This window comes from Megascapheus bottae, chromosome X (assembly GCF_031878675.1).
Source record: "Megascapheus bottae isolate mThoBot1 chromosome X, mThoBot2.hap1, whole genome shotgun sequence".
NCBI classification, from domain to species: Eukaryota; Metazoa; Chordata; class Mammalia; order Rodentia; family Geomyidae; genus Megascapheus; species Megascapheus bottae.
This window is the reverse complement of record NC_143547.1, coordinates 2,921,336-2,942,306: the sequence shown is the minus strand read 5'-3', so window position 1 is coordinate 2,942,306 and position 20,971 is coordinate 2,921,336. Positions and strand designations below refer to the sequence as shown.

General features: G+C 38.3%; 1 protein-coding gene across 1 annotated transcript in view; it reads right to left on the bottom strand.

Annotated features, from left to right (window-relative positions):
• Nucleotides 1–11,915: 11,915 nt before the first annotated feature.
• Nucleotides 11,916–20,971, bottom strand: part of Egfl6 (EGF like domain multiple 6) — a 32,500-nt gene continuing 23,444 nt past the window's right edge. Inside the window, exons 8-11 of the mRNA XM_090325871.1 lie at nucleotides 19,827–19,907; nucleotides 15,562–15,663; nucleotides 13,808–14,073; nucleotides 11,916–12,366 (exon numbers count right to left, since the gene is read on the bottom strand). Of these exons, the coding sequence (XP_090181997.1) occupies nucleotides 12,256–12,366; nucleotides 13,808–14,073; nucleotides 15,562–15,663; nucleotides 19,827–19,907 (560 nt within the window). The 3' untranslated portion in view covers nucleotides 11,916–12,255. The remainder of the gene's footprint in view (nucleotides 12,367–13,807; nucleotides 14,074–15,561; nucleotides 15,664–19,826; nucleotides 19,908–20,971) is intronic.

Below are 20,971 nucleotides of genomic sequence, written 5' to 3'. Positions count from 1 at the left end.
CATATTGATCAGGACAGGGGTGGCTGGTCATTTTTGTGGTTTGGACAAAGGTACATTTTGTCACCATTACAGACAGGATTACAAAAGTATCTTGTTTTTGTTATAATCTATCACTGCTAGAGAGTAGCCTTAACTAATGTTGATGTTTTGTGAAATTATTTATGTTCTACAGAAGAACTTCCTTTTTTTAGAATTTAAGCTATTGCAGGGAAAAATTGGTTTCTATTGTAACTTTAATATCCACTTCGAGGTTTTATATTGTTAAAGGAAAAATTAGAGCAACATTTATTAAAATATACCATGGAATCATACTCAAGATTCTCAGAATAAACAGAAATGTGGTCTAATAGGATCTTGTAGTAAAGAAGAGAGAGCTTGGATTTAGCTCCAAATATTGTATGGGCAAAGGGGAATTGTTAGTCCCGAAGCAGCTGGGAGGCAATGGATAGAAAAGTACTAAAAGGAAACATTTGGAGTATGGGAGATTCTGGCTAAGCCTATTTAATAGGATTCTTGCCAAAGACAGGTGAGGGTCAGAAGTGAGGAGGATGTAGAGGAGAGTGTGGAAAGGAATCAGATTCTGACAGTGACCAGGTATTGACTTGGACAGTGCTAAGCTGACTTCAAGAGCTGTTTGCTAAATGTGGAGGTTAAGAGGATTTGCTTACATAAGGCCTAGAAGTTTCAGGAGACTAAAATTTAGTCTACAAACTATCTTAATACCTCTTTTACTTTTACCTGTTTAAAGAAAAACTTTGGAGCAATTAAATTTAGCAGCATCTATTTGACCAAAAAAAGGATTCAAGAATCAGAGGTGAGAACCAGAAAAGGTACAGAGAGCTCAATTGGCAGTATTTATAGACAGAGAATGGCATAGAGATGTGTTAATTAGATGCAGCTCCACAATTACTTCTGTGTATACATCCGGAACATTTGGCAGACTGTGACTAGCTAATGATTTGCTGCTTGTTATTGGTTGAGCTTCATATTTATTATACTCCCAAATGATGTTTGCAGTTTGTTTATGTACTATGTTAGGTTATAAGTCACTGTATAGGAATTCAGTGTACAGAGATAGACTCAGGCTAGTAGCTTCCCATGAGATTAACATACTTAAGTAGTATTTTCCTTTCACCATTGATACTCTTGGTTCATTTTCTGAGTAACTTTGCTGTTTTTCGGACACACCCAGTTAAAAATATGTGGCACTGGGCTGCAAAGGTAGCTTGGTAGTAGAATGCACAATATTGTGGGTTCCCCACAGTGGAGGAGAGAAAAAGGGCATTATAGGTGTCCAGAACAATCTCTGGTTTTAAATACTGATTTAAACAAATAGCTCTTTGTGATCATATGTGTAACGTTAATTTTTTAATATTTAATAATTGTGTAAACAATTGTACAAGGCTAGTGGTGAGACTTAATGGTAAAGCACTTGCCTAGTATGTGCTAGGCCCTGGGTTCTATACCCAAATGGCAAAAATCCAGACCATCCCAAAAGCTATCCTCAAACTATAAAAGATTCGACCTAAAGGGTGAGTTTAGATAATAGAAGTTACGTCAGAAAGTCAGGAGAAACCTGAGGGTTGTTAAAACTAATTTCTCATAAACTCTGTATGAGGGAGAAAAAGATATTAGTCAAACATTTGAAAAACAAAACAATGATCCAGGCTTTCCCCTGGTTTGAAAGAAAAAAATTGTGCTAAGGATCAAGCTATAATTACTGTTTAGTTCTGCCTTGTTTGCAAAATATGACTACTTAGAATTAAGTAAAAAAAAGTCATGGAAGTGGTGCTGTGACTCAACATGGTAGAGCAGTAGCCTGGAGCTGAACAGCTCAGGGACAGCATCCAGGCCCAGAATTCAAGCCCCACAACCAACAATAACAACAACAACAACAAAAAACAAAAACAATCAGTACCTCAATTGCACTAGCCAAGCATTAAGTTAGTTCTTGACAGGAATCTGTGGCTAATGGACAGAACACAGGAAAGATGTCTTTGGCTGCAAAAAAAATTCATTGCACAGGGCAGGCTGAGTTCATTTGGAAGCAATTTATAACATGGCTTACAATGCTCTGAAAAAGATGCTGAGAAGCTCATTTTGGGGGGCATTTTTTAAAGTAGAAGTCCTCAATTTGACAACAATTTCTTGTTCATTTTTTTTCAGGTCTGTCTTCAAATCATCTTTCAGCTGTGTTAGCATTCTTGAATTTTCTTTCATAAATTTACTTTAGTACAGCAGAAACCCCTTCTAATACTTTTTATGAATGGCAATATTAATATCCTGAGTTCATACAGACATCCCTTTTCCTGAAAATTCCCAAGGAACAGAAGCAAAATCCTCTCCAGAGGCGAATATTGCACATTTCTTGTGGAGCAGCTCCAGATGTTTTCCATAGAATGAGGTCAGGCAACAGTATCTTTCCTAGGTTTGAAGGTGCTGACTGATATTCATTTCCTGATTAAATAGCACAACCAGACATGGAGCTTAACTCAGCTTGTTCCTGTAGGTCACAGAGCAGAAGAAATGATGGTGTGGGAAAAAAAAAAGAAACCCAGATAGTTTCAAATCTCACAAGTTACAGAATATCATGAAACAACAACAAAAAAGCAGAGTATAGAAACTTCAACATTGTGTTGAAATTTTGCAGCATAGACCTCAAATCTATGCAGGTAACATGAGAGAGAAGCAGTGACCATTTTTGAAAATGGGACTGAGATTGTGGCCTATTGGTAGAGTGCTTACCTAGCATGCACGAAGACTGGGATTCAATTTCTCAGTACTATATACACAGAAAAAGCCAGAAGGGGTGCTGTGGCTCAAATGGTAGAGCTCTAGCCTTGAAAAAGCCCAAAGACAGCGCTCAGGCCCTGAGATCAAGCCCAGAGACTAACTAGCAAACAAATAATAAAAAAAAGAGAGACACACTGGAAGAGTTCATTCCTGAGTAGGTCTGGCTGTGTCTTGTCAGAAATGATTAAAGCATTGCAGGAGTGGGGGAAGTGGGTGCCATGTACCTGGGAGATCTCTTGTCAAACACATCAGCCAGCCTTTCTCCAAGTGACCCAAGATGGAGGAGGTGCTTAGAGTGGGGAGAGAAGTTGTAATTCTGGTCTGCAAACATTTTTTCTCTTAGGTTAAAGACACTTTGCTTTTAAAAATCATGTAAGGCCGGGAGTTTGGCCTAGTGGTAGAGTGCTTGCCTAGCATGCACAAAGCCCTGAGTTCAATTCCTTGGTACCACATACATAGAAAAAGGTGGAAGTGGTGTGTGACTCAAGTGGTACAGCTCTAGCCTTGAGACAGCCCAAGGACAGTGTCCAGGCCCTGAATTCAAGGTCCAGGACTGGCAAAAAGATCATGTAAGAACTTCCTTCATAGCCTTTTAAATGTAGTTGGCATTGGTAGATGCTTGAGTTGTGTTTTTGGTTAGCATATGTGGAATTATAATTTAAATATGCTAATAATTTAAAATGAGCTATACATAACACATGCATCTTAAAGTTACATTTTAATAAAATTATATATATATATATATATATATATATATATATACCCAGTTACTCCTTGCCCAGTTTAAGATATAAACATGTTCTTTAGGGGATTTCCTGTTTGCCCCTTATACCACAGTGGGAAGCTGTCTCCATAGATTAGTGTTATCTATTTGTGCGTCAGTAAAACAGATTCATATTTTATGTATTGGTTGTATCTAACTTGATTCATTCAATAATGTGTCTATGGAATTCACCTTTGCTGGTAGGAACTTTTTGTGCGTGTGAACCTACGCCTTCATTCTCTTGAGTATACAGCCAGGAGTAGAGCTAGCATAGGTGTTGGTTTTAGTCAACATCATCAACCAGTTTTTCAACTCCTCTCCCTCTCTCTCTCTCTCTCTCTCTCTCTCTCTCTCTCTCTCTCTCTCTCTCTCTCTCTCTCACACACACACACACACACACACACACACACAAATAACCACAACACTCTCATCACCAAGACTGACAGAGGGTTACATCACATTCTCACTAACACATGGATTGCTAGTTCTTTTACATTAAGCTATTCTAGGGTAACCTACCTATGTCAGTGACTCTTAAGCTTTGCTACACATTAGAAGTACCTAGTGAACTTTTAAAACCCTCAATAGCTAGCCTGGATTTTGAGCCAATTAAATAAGTGTCTTGGCTCAGGAAGCAGGCATTTTCATTTCCCTGAGTATTCCAAGAGAGCATAGAAATTGAACACATCTACCTCACATTACTTGGATACTGTTCTTACCTTCTTCCCGCAAGCTTCTCCAAGAACCATTGGTTTAATATAGAGTAGGCAGAACACATTAATCCTTTAAAGAACTAAAATATAACACATATCCTCTTGTTTTGCTATGTTTGTTTAGCATGCATCAATAGTTACAACAGGAGCATATTCTTATATAAAATCTCTTTCTTTCCCTCGATCTCCTCATGTATAATGACACACTTTAAGTCAAGATTATCCCCAGAGGTTCCTGAAGTATCCTCCTTTCCTGTCCTTTGGATTCGCATCAAGAAGCTGGTTGAGCAGGTTTGAATTAGCCCATGGGAAAATTGACTAATGGCTTCCTTGGTGTGTCATCTCCTCCGCTTTAAGCCCTGTAAGTGGCTTTTGTCTATCCAGAAGCTTTCATCCTGATACATCCAAATATAGATGAGTTAGAGCAGAGCAATATTCCTTCAGCTGAAGAATTTGTAATGAGTGCAGCTGCAGTGGATTCCATTTCAGTGTGTGTCTGTGTGGGATCAGTATGATAGACCTGAGAATTAAGTCTGCTGTTGCTTTCCTGTCTATAAGTTTCCTAACCAACTGTACTTAATATGATTTGTGTTTAAGCATGTGCATGGGCCTCTTACATTGTGTCACATTATAGTTCACCATGAGGTAGTACTTAGGTTAAAGAATGTAGAGAGGAGTTCATTTTGAACTCCAAGATATGGAAACAAGAGGTTTCTCTTTGTGGTTGTTGCTTTTAATGTACTAAGTGAAGTTATTTCTTTCTCTTTTGTTTTCCCCCTATCCTCTTTTGTTTATCCTCTTTTGTCACTGTATTTGATTTTGGTATATTATATATAAGTGATCTGAATTAGGGAAGGGAAGGGAAACAATAAAATGATCGAAGAACAAAGGACAAACCAGTGCAACATTGTTATAAGGCAATATATTGGAATATATTGGAATTGGGGGAAGGAAAGTGAGATAAACATGGGAGCAGGTAACAATGTTTGACAAGAAATACATTCACTACCTTATGTATGTAACTGAATCCCCTGTATACATCGCCTTTAGAACAAAATTAAATTAAAAAAAGAATATAAAGGGGGAAATGCAGGAAATGAAATGAGATGAGGAGATTCAACTCAGTTCATAGACCTCCACCTGTAGGCCCAATTGTTTTTTCTGGTTGTGATTTTGAAATCAGAAGTGTGTAATACATATAATCCATCTGAATATAGAGCCATGTGTGTTAAACGAGAAAGCATTGGTTGGTATTGCTTCTTTAGCTTTTGTTTTTGTGTCATGTAGTTTCATGGCACTTTCTCATAGACTGACGCTATGGGGCATCCACAGTATTCTTTGCATGATATGAGCTGGGAATGCTGCCAGAAAGCCTTTTCCTTAAAAAATGACAATATAAAGTATAGCCACAGTCTCTTCCTAATCTTCAGTGGGAGGCACATTTGGCCAGAAGTGCACAGTTCTGATTTATTGTGTCTGAGAAAAGCACTTTCCATTTCAGCCTCATTTCCCCTGTAACAACCTCCTAACTTGTACTTGCTGCAACATTTAACTCATAGAATAGTGTTTATATTAGTTGCTTTTCATTTCAAACCTGATTCAAAGGTCACCTAGGTTTTTGTTTGCTGAAGAGAATAAAGGTATGGTCCTCCTTTGTTGTGAAAAGAGTAAGTAGCTTACACTGGTCTGTTGACTGAGCTAATGACCTAAACCCCAGTTTTTATAAGATGGAATTTATGTAGTATAGAGTCATCCACTGTTTGAGCTTAGTTTCTTAATAGTTAAGCAGATAGCCCTTCTGCTTTATGCGGGGGAAGCCTCAAGACCACAGCCTGGAATGTTATTTTGGAGTAGAGTACTGTGAAGAATATACTTGGATAGAGGTCATCCCTGCAAGATCTCATCTTTATCAGTCCATTCTCACCAAGGCTCTTTGTTATAGTTCTGTTTCCAGCCCTGCAGCTGTTTTCCAAGTCTGACTTTTTTTTTGTCTTTCCATCCACATGCACATTCCTGCAGTTCTCATTACAACTTGCGTTTGCTGTAAGTTAACCAGGCTCTGTTTCTTTTGCTTCTGACCAGAAAACATTGACATGCTTGTTTTAATGTGATCTGGGATCTGAGGAAAAATTAGAAGAGAATCTCTGATGTCACTATGGTGTTGAAATTTCCTTCTTACTCATTCCTTGGGAATAAGGCACAGATTGACACTACTATAAAATATTACTTAGGAAAGGTTATGCTTGAAACTCTTCATTCATTATGCTTGTGTGGTCTTATAAGAAACGTCTCTAGCTGGGCACCGATGGCTCACATCTGTAATCCCAGCTACTGAGGAAGCTGAGATCTGAGGATCACAATTCAAAGCCAGCCTGGGGAGGAAAGTCTGTGAGGCTCTCTTATTACCAAATAATCACCCCCAAAATCCCACAGTGAAGCTGTGGCTCAAGGAATAGAGGGCTAGCCTTGGGCAAAAAAAAGTTCAGAGGCAGTGACCAAGCCCTGAGTTCGAACCTCAGGACTGGCACACAAAGAAAAAAGTAAAGAAAAAGAAAGACAGTCCCAAAATGACATAGAACATTTAAACATTGGTAAGGATGAATTGAAAGAGAATAAATACAAGACCTGCGAATTCGAATTCTTCAAAGATGACAAAATTGGATAGTTTTTGGTATCCAGAGAAACACATGAATTCACAAGACACTAGGGAAGGGGAGAAATGGAGAGAAGGACCAGGAGATGATGACAGCTTTTTGGTGTTTACCCGATGGCAGCCACATTGAGGCGCATAAGCTGCCACAAGGGGGTGCACGTGGAACATCATCATAAAACAATGAAGGACACAAATGCAAAGTGTCCTACATTCAGCTGCAGAGCTGCCTGAGTGTTTGGGCTCATCTTAGAAAAGAAAGGGCTATATGGCCGTATGTACATAGCTTTTGAGCTATCGTGATCCCAGGAGAGTCCTAGATGTGTACTAATTATGACAAACGAGGGAAACCATGGAGCCTATGTTCCTTTGGGTCTGGCTTACTTCACTTAATATGATTTTTTCCAAGTCTTTCTATTTCTTTATGAATGGTGGATGAGACTAAACGAAATGAACTCTAGGTTATAGAAACAAGAGGTTTATCTTTGTAATTGTTGTTCTTAATGTACTATGTGAAGTTATTTCTTTTTCTCTTTTTTTTTTCTACTCATGGTTAATCTCGTCTGATTACTGTATCTTACTTTGTTACCTCGGATACTGCATATACACTTATTTATTTGAAATGGGGAAGGGAGAAAACAAGATGATTGGGAGGGGGTGGGGGAGGAAAAGGGGACAAAAACATGAGAAGGGGTATCAAGGTTCGAGAAATAATGCACCTAACTATAACCCCTCTACACATTATCCCAACAATAAAATACAATTTAAAAAAAAAGAAAAGAAAAGAAAGGACTGTAAAACAAGCAACAGGATTCAAAAGAGGGTGTGTCAATGGGGAGACTTGTCCAGAAGGACCAGTAAATGTGGGGCAGGTGAGAATCCTTGCTACTGAGCCACAGCCATTATTTCCTCAGGCCCAAGTACTGTCGAACTACCTCTCGGTGCCACTTCCAAATCTCACACATTGTATGTGTGCATAGGAAAACTAAAATTACATTTCATAATTGAATGCTACTTCTAAAAATATAATTCCAAGTCACGCCTGGTGGCTCATGTGTGCCTTCTCAGCTATTTGGGAGGTGTAGATTGGGAGGATTGAGGTTTGAGGTCAACCTCAGGAAAAAGTTTAGTGAGGGACACGTGATGGCTCATGCATGTAATCGGAGCTACTCAGGAGGCTGAGATCAAGGTCCAAGCCAACCCAGGCACAAAAGGACCTGAGATTATCTCCAATTAACCTCTAGAAAATGGGAAGTGGGGCTTAGCTCAAGGGTAGGGTGGTAGCCTTGAGCTGAAGAGCTCAGGGACAGTGCCTAGCTCAGGAGTTGGGTGGTAGCCTCGAGCTGAAGAGCTCAGGAACAACTAGAGTTCAAGCCCCATGACCCACAAAAAAAAAGTTAGTGAGACTCTGTTTCATCCAATAGCTAGCTTGGTGTGCTGATATATGATACCCAGGGATCATAAATAAGAGGATTATAGTGTGGGCTAGATGGAGCAAAGATGTGAGACCCTGAATGAAAAAGAATCAAAGCAAAAAGATTGAGAGTGTATTCATAGAGGGTCTGGTACCAAGTGTGAAAAGCTGAGTTTAACTCGCAGCATGAACAAAAAGTATTTAAAAAATCTAAAATGGGTCTGAGAGTTTGGCCTAGTGGTAGAGTACTTGCATAGCATGCATGAAGACCGGGATTCAATTCCTTGGTACCACATACATAGAAAGTGGTGCTGAGGCTCAAGTGGTAGAGGTCTAGCCTTGAGAAAGTCCAAGGACAGTGCTCAGGCCCTGAGCTCAAGCCCAGGACTGGCAAAAAAAATCTAAAATGGCTACAAATATTCCAGTCTACAACCCCATTTACTCATGAAAAATAATTCTTGTACACATTCCCTGACACGAAAAAATGAAGCTATATCTGCACACTTTGAATGGAGAAAAAAGTACAATGAATTGGCATTTGTGATCAGGGTCTGGGAGAATCATTTTTTACTGGAAGTTTTTAGATAATCACTCTATGTAAGCCTTAAAGTGCCCCAGACTTGTCAAAGGAGTTTAAAAAATCTCACTTAAAAACATTCGATAAAAGTAAAAATGTCCTAAATATTTAAGTCATAAATTTACCAACATTTAATAAAATCCAGTTTTAAAACAGAAATATGTCAAACCAGGAATCAGTGGCTCTTACCTGTAATCCTAGCTACTCAAGCGGCTGAGATCTGAGTATCATGGTTCAAAGCCAGCATGGTAGAGTGGTAGAGCACCAGCCTTGAGCTGAAGAGCTCAGGGACATAGCCCAGGCCAAGAGTTCAAGCCCCATGACTGACATAAGAAAAAAAGTTAAAATATATGTCTTTCCCCTATTCTTTCTTGGAAAGAAACTATCAGTGCTTTGGGTTGCTAGTGTGATAGCATTCCATCTTCCACAAGAACTGCATTTATGCAAAATGATGCTAAGTAGTTACTATCCAATTTATCCTGCCAGTTTTCCAAAAACACTTTAAAATGTTCTAAAAGGAAAGGCTATGAACTCAAAAAAGTGCTTTCAGAGCAGAGTATGAAATTATTACATGGTCTAAAATTTTGATAGTTCTCCCTCAAAATGTGGAATGATTTCATCCCATGTTTTCTTTTTTTTTATTTTGCTGAAGTTAAATCACGTAACTGTTACCTTATGCTCTGATTGAGCAGTTCTGGGAAAGTAAGTTCTAGAAACTACTAGCTCTTTTTATGCAGAGACGGTGACCTGGACCTGTATCAACAGTAAGAATGTTGTTTGCAATCTGAGGACTGGTAAGGAGCCATCACTCCAACCCAATCTTCAGTCATTCTTTCATCTAACAGATTCTAGAAATCTAAAAGAGTTAGAGGTTGGGAGGTAAACTTCTATGAGTGCTATATATACATATATACATATATATATCACTAGTTTTATTCACATTACTTAAGTAGCACAAGTAATTTATATTCATAATGTCAAACCTCTAGTAAATAACACACTTGTAATTTAAACCAATGTCTATTTTAAACCAAAAGTTTTCCACCTAGTGAAAATTTCTAAATAATATCTTCTAATGACAACTAGAGATATATCTTCAAATGCTTGCACAAAGGATGAGTGTCTTGTGTATTTTCCCCTCTTTGGCACAAGAGCATCAACAGCTTTTGCTTTATACTATCTTTTCTAGGCTATGGGGATATGGTTGGAGAAGAGATGGGGTCTTCCTTTCCATGGGCAGATCTTGAGTTCTTAACCAAGTTACGGAAGATATCGTCTCCTTCCAGTGCAAACTCTCAGTAGGTATTCTATCAGCCATTTTATAGGATTGCGGGTTTTCTAATTCAGACTCATTCAGTTATGGCACAAACCACCTGCGCATTACTACAACCCTGTGAGATTTGGTTGTATACTTTCATGGCTTTAGCTAGAGTATGATGGAAAGGGTGGCATGGATCAAGATGCATTATACCCATAAATGAATATGTTGAACCCCCTCTGTACATCTACTGAAAGATAATGGCATAGATAAAAGGAAATAAAATCAAGAAAATAATAAAACAAAATAACTGAAGAACCTTCTATTTAGGAACTGTCTTAGACCTGTTTCTGATGCTGAATCTTAAATAACATACAGATTTTTCTCCATTTTATCAATACAGATGTTTCTCCATTGACACTGTGTCCTGATAAAGCTATCGTAGAATTAAAATGTCAAAAGTCAGGCCAGGAGTTTGGCCTAGTGGTAGAGTGCTTGCCTAGTATGCCGGAAGACCCGGGTTTGATTCCTCGGTACCACATACATAGAAAAAAGCCAGAAGTGGTACTGATGCTCAAGTGGTAGAGCTCTAGCCTTGAGCCCAAGGACAGTGCTCAGGTCCTGAGCTCAAGCCCAGGACTGGCAAAAAAAAGTAATAAAATACAATGTCAAAAGTCAAAGTACTACATCTCTGTTGCACATCATGGGTTAACCTTGTGTATCTAAAATATGCTCAGAATATTTACCTTAAACTATAGTTGAGGAAAATCAACCAATACAAGCTTTGTTAATAATAAAAATGTTGAATATCTCATGTATAGCCACAGGTGGAGGTTTTGGAGACATGATAGGACAAAAAAAACATAACACAATATCCTCAAACGCCTCTGAACACAAAGGCTGTAGAATGTGGTTGTTTCTTTTCATGTTTACAGGGCTGGCTAGGAGCTGCTCCTCAATGCTACGGCTCAGCCTCATGAAGATCATGCCACATATGAATAGCCTGAGAAAGTATAATGATCCAAAATTTGAAGCACCATCATAAACCTGAATAGTCATAAACCACCATAAATTAGGAGCACTCAAATATTGCTCTTGAGAAATACACTCAAGATTCATGGCCACACAACACTATTCTTGGGTACAAGAAAAGAGAAACAGAAAAAAAAATCAATTTTGATTTTTTGTGTCTTTCATGTTTTTACTTCATCATTTGTATTTAAGTGGCTCTCTGAGTTCTTGAATTTAACAATATATGTTCATTTACATTGGCATATGGGACCTATTGAAATACTCATCTTTTCCCATGATAGTAGTTTTTTTTCTTTATTTTTTGCCAGTTCTGTGGCTTCAACTCAGGGCCTGACCACTGTCCTTGGGCTTTCTCAAGGTTAGAATTCTACCACATGAGGCATTGCACAACTTTTGTTTTTTTCTGTGTATGTGGTAGTGAGGAATCAAACCCAGGGCTTCATGCATGCTAGGCGAGCACTCTACCACTAGGCCAAACTCCTGGCCCCACTAATAATAGTAACTTTTAAAAATGTAAAGAACATGAAGTATTACAGAAATGAAAAGATTATTTGAAAAGCAAATATTCATACACATGCTCAACATACTATACAACAGATGCTAGTCCAAATAATTCAAATATTTAAACTTAGCTATGAAAAAAGATCAGGCTGAGACACATAGGAAAAGATTATTTTTAATGTCATTATGTCCAAGAATCACCACAAAAGTCAAACAGCTAAACGTCTTGTTTTTATTCAAAAATATTGCTTGAGAAATTCATCAAGTCAACGAGAAAAAATCAGATCTCCTGGGTGAGGGACATGAATGTCCATTCCCATATTTTATAATGTAATATGGAAATCACAAAAATGAATGAAAAGATACAGTGTTAGCATATTTAAAATGAACATTGGCACACCTGATACAAGAAAAGTATCTTAAAAATGGCATTTCTATTGAGACATTATAAATTTTCAGTTTGTATTTCTAAAATGGGGGATCCTATAATGTAATGTAAGAAGAGAAATGATATAAAAAGGCAAATATAAAAATATAAAAGGTGAGAGTAGCACTCAGCCTTCCGTAGATAGAAGGCCATCTGGACATGAGCCTGAGACTAGCAAGACGCCATCCACTGCTATTTCTCCAGTTTTGCCCTTGCCACGTTCTGCTTCAAAAATGATCTAATAATGAAGAGAGAATAAAAAAATGATCAAATAGTCAAACCAACGATACAATCAAACTATTCATGAAAACGAAACTCATATATCTCTATTGCATTGAAATTGGCTCTGACTCTAGTTACATAGGAATATATGAACTGTACAGCAATGTGCTTTCTAGAAGGGAAGTATTCATACAGACTTCTTTTCAGGGAAACCAAGTTCCTACAAAGCTAAGAAGGGTATGGCTTAAAAGAAAATTTTGGAGGACCAGTGGCAGAGTACTCGAATGCATGTGGAAAGCCTTCTGTGAGTTCTCCCACCTTAACATCACATATATACAAAAAATTCATTCATGGGGCCAGGTGCTAGTGGCTTATGAGTATAATCCTAGCATCCCAGGAGGATGAGATCTGAGGACTGTGGTTCAAAGCCAGCCTGGGCGTGAAAAATCTGTTGGACTCTCATCTCCAATTAACCACCAGAAAAGTGGCATGGTGGTCCAGACAGGTAGGATGCTATCCTTGAGCTGGAGAGCTCAGGGAGAGTGCCTAGTTCCAGAATTCAAACCCCAACACAGACCAAAAAAATCAATTCCTTGTGTTTACAACACAATTTGGACCATTGGAACATGTTACTCGTCCTTAAAAGCATTCACACATATACGCTGTCATACTGGAATTTGACAATAGCCTATGCCAAATATTGTTACAAATTGAATACAAATATATTCATATGGAAAGTAAACCACCACAGCATTCATGCAATGCTTATTATGAGTGTTTACTTTTTCCAGTGAAAGAATTTCCCTTTGTCTTTTGTAAACTTAAAAAATAATAAATTCTAAAGTTAGAGAAAATTGGCATTTGAAGTAAGATCCTTTAAGAATCAACAGTGACGTTTTATTACTCATTATCATCTCTTTTTTACTTTATAGGCACACAATAGTTTTCTAAATGACTGAAATAAAACACAGCCTTGCTGTGTTCACTTAAAAAAGCATTTAAATCCATCTTCTTGTTGTCATTTGTTGTGCTAAATTCTACAAATAAAACTAATAAAAATAGGTTTTCTTTTTACATATTAAGGAATGTATTAAGACTAGGCAATGGTGATTATCACCTGTAATCCTATCTATTCAGGAGGGTTAGATCTAGGGACTGTGGTTCAAAACCAACCTGGGCAGACAAGTCTTGTTTCCAATTGACCACCATAAAGCTGGAAGTGGAACTGTGGCTCAAGTCGTAGAATACCAGTCTTGAGCAAAATATGGGGTTAGTGACAACATTTGTCATTGGCCATATAAATTCATCACCTTGCCTATTTATTTTACTCCAGAGTGTAAGCTTGGTGAGTATAGGGGAAAATCTTGTCTTTATATCCCCAGAAGATAGTCATTTGAGTAAATGTTTTGTTGAATTATTAAAACATGTTAATAACGAATCATTTCTTTTTCACTTACACTCTTGGTAGTATCACTCCCTTGATGCAACTGTATTTTCCCTGTCTTCCATTTTCCATCTTCATTCTTGGTTTCTTCCCATGCCAAGGCATTGTTACTGTTTTTCACAAACACTCGAAGTTTCCCAACTTTGTTTCCAGCCAGGCGGTAATCAAATAGTAAACAGAGGTTGCTTTGGGGCTGGAGGTCTGGCAGGAGAAGTTTTAAGCGGCCAATATCCTTCTTGTGCCCAGCCAATGCTGGAACTGCCATATAATAGCCGAAAGCTTTAGGAGAACAAAAATATACAGTCAATGAAGCCATTGGGAAAGAATTGGCTATAATATATGAAATAGCTATAAAAATGAGCAATAGTCTCCCACAAGAGACAGCTGAAATACTTTATTATTATTTTGAACACAGGAAAAATGTTCATGCTAAAATGAATTTTTGGAATTACAGAGGTGAGACCCTTTATTATATAGAGTAGGAATCTGAGGGTTAGGGAAACTGAGGACACTGTGCATAGTCACAAAGCTTAGTCATAATAGATAGATTAAACTTGCCTTTAATCTTCAGTGATAGTCTCACTCACATGAATGCGATGAATCCTAGAAATTCTAATCCAGAATTCCAAAAGGGAGTCTTGTTAGGGAATATTGACATTTTCTGCTTGTATATGAGATTTAAAAGAAAAGATCTACAGGAGGAATTAGTACCAAGGAAATATTTAGAAGGAAGATCTTATAGCTCATATATATATATATATGTATATATTCCCAAAGAAATAATTTTACTACTAAAGAACTGGTGCCTCAGATGTGTTTCAGTTAGCCTTAGTTCTATAGTTAGCCTTCAAAAGACAGAAATTAAGTATGAGTCCTAAATGATATGGGTAAAACAAATACCCTTCTTGAGTGGGAAAGCTTGAGCTTATCAATAATGTTGAAGTTTGCAATATAAAGGGCGGGACATCCACAGTTAGGGATAATAATGGGAAAAAAGACTGGAAAGAAATCTTCAAGAAATGGAAGAGAAAGCCCAAGCTAGGATTTTTTTGTCAGTCGTGGGGCTTGAACTCTGGGCTTGGGCGCTGTCCCTGAGCTCTTCAACTCAAGGCTTATGCTCTACATTTGAGCCACAGGGCCACCTCTGGTTTTCTGGTAGTTAATTGGAGATAAGAGTCTCTCAGTCTTTAGTGCCTGGGCTGGCTTTGAACCTGGATCCTCAGATCTCAGCCTCCTGAGTAGCTAGAATTACAGGTGTCAGCCATCGGCACCACCCAAGCCAGAATTTTAAATCATTTACTTCATACTATCATGGTTTGATTTTTTTTTGGCTCTAGGTGATGACTCCAGCAATGCCATGTTAAGTTGGAGATAATAATCTAGAGATAATCGCTAGAGATAATAATGTATTTCTTCTAGAAGCACAAACCAAAAACTATGGAGAACCACAGCTAGCTTCCTTTTCTCCTACACTTCAAAACTTTGGGATTCCCTACATCTTTCTTTTCCAGAAGAGGAGTTGGAAAACATTCAAGAGGTTTGCTAGAGCAGCCCTTGCTGGGTCAGGTGGTGGGGGAGAGATTATGATAGAGAATTTGTGATGGATCAAGTGAGACATCCATCAAACCATGGAAGGTCTAAAAATTTCCAAAGATGTCAAAGAGCCCTGACTTAAGGAGTGAGAAGAGCAATAACTCTCTACCACTGAAGAGCCTTTTTTTTTACCTTGCCCATATTGCAGAACATGAAATAGTCAAATCTAATTACCATTATCTCGATCAGCAGGATTCCAGTCAAAATCATCATCTCTGTCCTGTTTCCAGTCACAGACTCCTTGATCAAAGCTGCAGTCAACTGAGATGTTTAAATCTGATTTTTAAAAAGAGACACATTTTTACAACCATTAAGAATATCAGAGCCAGAGTGTTGGTTGGTTACTTACATCTGTAATTCTAGCTACTCAGGAGGCTGAGATCTGAGGATCACGGTTTGAAGCCAATACAGGCAGAAAAGTCCTTAAGACTATATCTACATTAAGCTGCTAAAAAAAAGCCAGAAGTGGAGCTGTGGCTCAACTGGTTGAGCAATAGCTCTAGCACAAAGAAACTCAGGGACAGCATTGAGGCTCTGAATGCAAGCCTGAAGACCCGCATACACACACACGCACACACACAAAAGAACATAGGTAACATTAGGAACTTCGGAAGGCAAAGCCTTATTTTCACTTGCATAAAGCACAGATTATGGAATCTGCATCGCTTGTAGCATTGCCCTATTTTTACTTAAACCTGTGAAGACATTATGAACACATTTAGTTGTCATCTTAAAAAAAAGACAACAAAAACTATTAAAAAAATAAAACAAGTAATAGGTGAGATCTGCATAAGCAAAAAAAAAAACCCCAGGAAATTAAATCTATTGTTCATAAAATTCATGTCAGAAAATAAATTGTCTTCTATCCCAACAAACAAGTAAAGACTTTGCCAGAAATTTCTAGATGGTTTGTACAATACTAAATTTCACATAGAATATGACTAATCAACATTCTTTTAATTTTTTCCTTTTTGCCAGTCCTAGGGTTTGAACTCGGGGACTGGATACTGTCTCCGAACTTCTTTTGCTCAAGGCTAGCACTCCACCACTTGAACAAGAGCACTACTCCCAGCTTTTTCTGTGTATGTGGTAACAAGGAATTGAACCCGAGGGCTGTATGCATGCTAAGCAAACATTCTACCACTAGGCCACGTTCTTGGCCCTGTTTTTTCTTTTCTTTCTTTCTTTTTTAATTTGCTGTATTTTAGGATGCTTTCACATCTGAGGTGTGCTTGCAGACCTAAGGAATGATTTCCCCTTTCTGGGCCAGGTAATCCTCAAGGGTTAGCAACTTTCTAGGGGTCATTTCTCATATACACATGTCAACCGCCCCTTTATCTAATTCTCACATGTTGGCATGGTTGGCAACTGAACTATTTCCTAAAACCCCTGTGACCTAGAAGTGGTTGCCAGCCTGTGGTGCTATTGGGAGGTAGCACAAGCCTTGGGAAGCAGGGCCTAGTAGAAGGAAGTGAGGTAACTAGGGGCATGCCCTTGGAAGGGGATTCCGGAACTGCCTTTGCTTCTCTCTCTGCTTTCTAACTAGGAGATAAGCAATTTATTTTCCACCACAAACTTGTCCATAATATTCTGCCTTGCCACAGACACAAAGCAATGAGATTAAATAACTAATGTCTGGAAAACTCTGAAATCATGTCTTATCCTTATAATACATATAATACTTATATAATACATATAATACTTAGAATATATATATATATAATACATCTTTTAACCTTGTATGACAATAATCTCAAGTATTTTATTATACTGATGGACAATTGACTAACATGAGCACCAAGTCAGTATTTCCCTTGCCATAAACCATTTCAGGACCAGGTGCAAGAGCAATAAGGACAGCTCTTGTACACTAAAGCTCTTTGGAATCATTCTAGTTAGTCAATCCTAAGTATTTTCCTCTGCCTTCTCTTGATTTTATTCTTAGAAAGACTGAGTGAGTCCTATGTTTTTCCCTCCCTCAAGTCTCTGTTTCTTGACTGTAGATGTTTCCTCTGGGACCCGTATGTTCCTTTCTCTTGAGAAATATAACTAATGGAGTCTTTTTCTATAATATTGTCCTCTTTATGTTACCCTGTCACCTCCATCAGTTAAAATCCCGTGAGCACAAATCAGAGATAAAATAACCAAACTTTCTTTACCTCATAATTCTGACATTCCAGTTCGAAATCTGTCACTGGTATGTTAGATCAAATAAGCTGAGACAATGCCAGTTTCTAAATTGTTTCTGACTTCTTCATGTTAGAAGAACTCCTTTGTTTAGAGAAATGTAGGGGAGTCAACTAGAACAAGTTTTTTTTTTAGCTTCTATTTCATTTATTCACACAGGAACTATTTAATTATGAACATATTACATCTCAAGCATTATTTGATGCTGACTTTCATGTGACATTCAATTATGTGTTTTAGTCATTTTTTTAATTGTAATTAGTAAAAGGGTTACATGATATTTGCCAGATAGAAGGTGCATTAATTCACATACTAGAACAAGTTTTGAACCAGTGCCTATGGTTACTTTTATGTAGAGCTGAAGCCAGCAAATGAACAACCTGGCTTAATGCCCATTTTTGTAGTTTTATTGAAACCCTCCTTGTTCATAAATTTATATATCTATGTGTAACCTCTGCACTACAAGGACAGAAATGAGGAGTTGCTCCAGAGACCATGTAATCTATAAAGCCTAAAGTATTTATTATCTGGCTCTTCTGAAGAAAAGTTTGCTGACTTGCAGAGTTTTTTAAAAAAATACCAGTTTGAAAGAGAAAAAGATGGAGATACTTCTGAGTTAAAACTAAGCATAGCCTCTGGCTCTGATTTTGGTGCTTTTGCTATTTATGTCAAGAAATAGAAGGTTAAAAAGGGAATAAATATCTTTTCTTGATTCTTATCCAATTGCTAATTATTTTCACCCCTATGTTTTGTATTATTTCCATATACATATAATAAAAATGACTATCTCACATTTCTTTTTTTTTTTTTTGCCAGTCCTGGGCTTGAGCTCAGGGCCTGAGCACTGTCCTTGGACTTTCTCAAGGCTAGAGCTCTACCACTTGAGCTTCAGCACCACTTCCGGCTTTTATCTATGTATGTGGTACCGAGGAATCGAACCCGGGTCTTCATGCATGCTAGGCAAGCACTTTAACCACTAGGCCAAACTCCCGGCCCAACTATCTCACATTTCTGACTTATGTTTCTCTTTGCACTGAAAAGTGCATGTTTATTTATTTATTTATTTTTTATTGTAATTAGTAAAAGGGTTACATGATATTTGCCAGATAGAAGGTGCATTAATTCACATATATTGATACCCTTTCACATGTCTTGGTACCCATTTCCCTCCCCCCCATCCCCCCACCCGTCTTGGTTTTCCCCCCTTCCCTATCAAATTTGAAATAACCAGAAAAGTGCATATTTAATAAACAGCTGCTGGTGTCTTGAGCCTGTAATCCTAGCTACTTAGGAAGTTAAGATACAGAAGACTGTGGTTTGGGGGCCAGGAGTTTGGCCTAGTGGTGGAGTACTTGCCTAGCATGCATGAGGACCCAGGTTCAATTCCTCAGTATCACATACATACAAAAAAGCTGGAAGTGGTGCTGTGGCTCAAGTGGTGGAGCTCTAGCCTTGAGAAAGCCCAAGGACAGTGCTCAGGCCCTGAATTCAAGGCCCAGAACTGGCAAAAAAAAAACCAGATTGTGGTTTGAAGCTAGTCCAGCTAGAAAAATCCACAAGACTCCATCTCCAAAATAACCAACAAAAAGATGGGCTGAAGGCAAGGCTCAAGTCATGGAGTGCCAGCTGATGAAACTAAGTGAATGAGTCTTTAACTTAATTTCAAATCTATCACCAAAGCCTCAGAACTGAAATTCATAAGCAATATGTCCAACTTCCATGGACACTAATCGATGGAATCAGACCTGAATCCTAAACCACACTGAAATCCAAGATGTTCATTGTATACATTGCCTATGTCAGCACAAGCACAAATGGCCTGCCTTTCCAATCCACAACCTCACAAGCAAAACATCAGTATATATTGCTGTAGGCCAATGCCAGCTTGAGGTGGTTGGATACTCAGCCACTACTGTGGTAACAGTAAATGATTTAGCTCCTATTTTAGTATGTGGAAATTTTCAGATTGCAGACATTCTGGCTATAGGGAAATGAGTACATTTCTCTCATCTTTACCATGTAGTCTTTCTGAAGTTATCACTCTTGCATCATATGAGAGTGGCAGGAGCTGGCCTTATTATGTTGTAACTATTGGCCCTAATCACACAGGACCTACTAGTGCTGGCACTATGTATCATGATGCAATGATTTTCCCTTGAGAATTTATGAGTAAAACCATGATTTAAAAGTAAAAATCTTATCCTATGGAAAAATGAAAATGGACAATATACCTAGGAGAAAGGATAATTTACCTTTGTGTTCCACATTGGAATTTAGGGCTATTCTTTGCACCAGAACCAGATCCAAGTCACCATCTTCATTAACTTCAGGTGCTGAAAAAGATTACTTGATCAGTTATAAAGAGAAGAGAACCAGGGACTGGGAGTGTTGCCTAGTGGTAGAGTGCTCGCCTAGCATGCACAAAGACCTGGGTTTGATTCCTCAGTACCACATACATGAAAAAAACCAGAAGTGGTGCTGTGGCTCGAGTGGTAGAGCACTTGCCTTGAGAAAGTCCAAGGACAGTGCCCAGACCCTGAGTTCAAGCCCCAGGACTGGCAAAACAAACAAAAAAGAGAGAACCAAATCCATACATGTCCAGAAGGAATGAATTCAATGACTGCAAAAAGAAGTTTATTTTTTAATCATGTATTCTATCTTTATTTTTATTGTTTTGGTTGGCCGTGGAGTTTGAACTCAGGGCCTAACCACCATCTCTGAGCTTTTCTGCTCAAGGCTAGTGTTCTACCACTTTGAGTCATAGGACCACTTCCAGTTTTCAAGTGGTTAGTTGGAGATAAGGGTCTCACGGACTTTCTCACCCAGGCTGGCTTTGAACCGTGATCTGAGGATCTGGGTTTCCTGAGTAGCTAGGATTATAGGCAGGAGCCACCAGTGCCCAGCTAATCCTGTATTCTAATGACAGACTATATTGAAACAGTGTCCCCCAACCATTTTCCAATCATTCAGTTTCCTCATCTAGAATATTTCCCCCCAGAAATTCTTTTAGATGAACTAAGCACATCTTTTCTCACCCGGTTTTGTAGATATACTTCCTTGAGACTTTTACTCGTAAGGAGGTAATGTGACTGATACGAAATTATTTCTAATTCTAACGAATCTTTTGGTTAGTTCCAAATGACATTTGTATATATGATCACCAGTCATAGAGCCGAGAATAGACAAGGAAAAATATAGAGTAATCAACAAAGAAAGCCCCAGTAAGAACATAAAACAGCTCAGTGTGGGAATCCAGGCTGCATTAATAGGGAAATTGACCAAGAGGGTCTGAGACCTATGGAGAGCTCTTGTAGCAACCAGTATAAAAAGATATATAGCAGGCCGGGAGCATAGCCTAGTGGGAGGGTGCTTGCCTCGCATGCACAAAGCCCTGGGT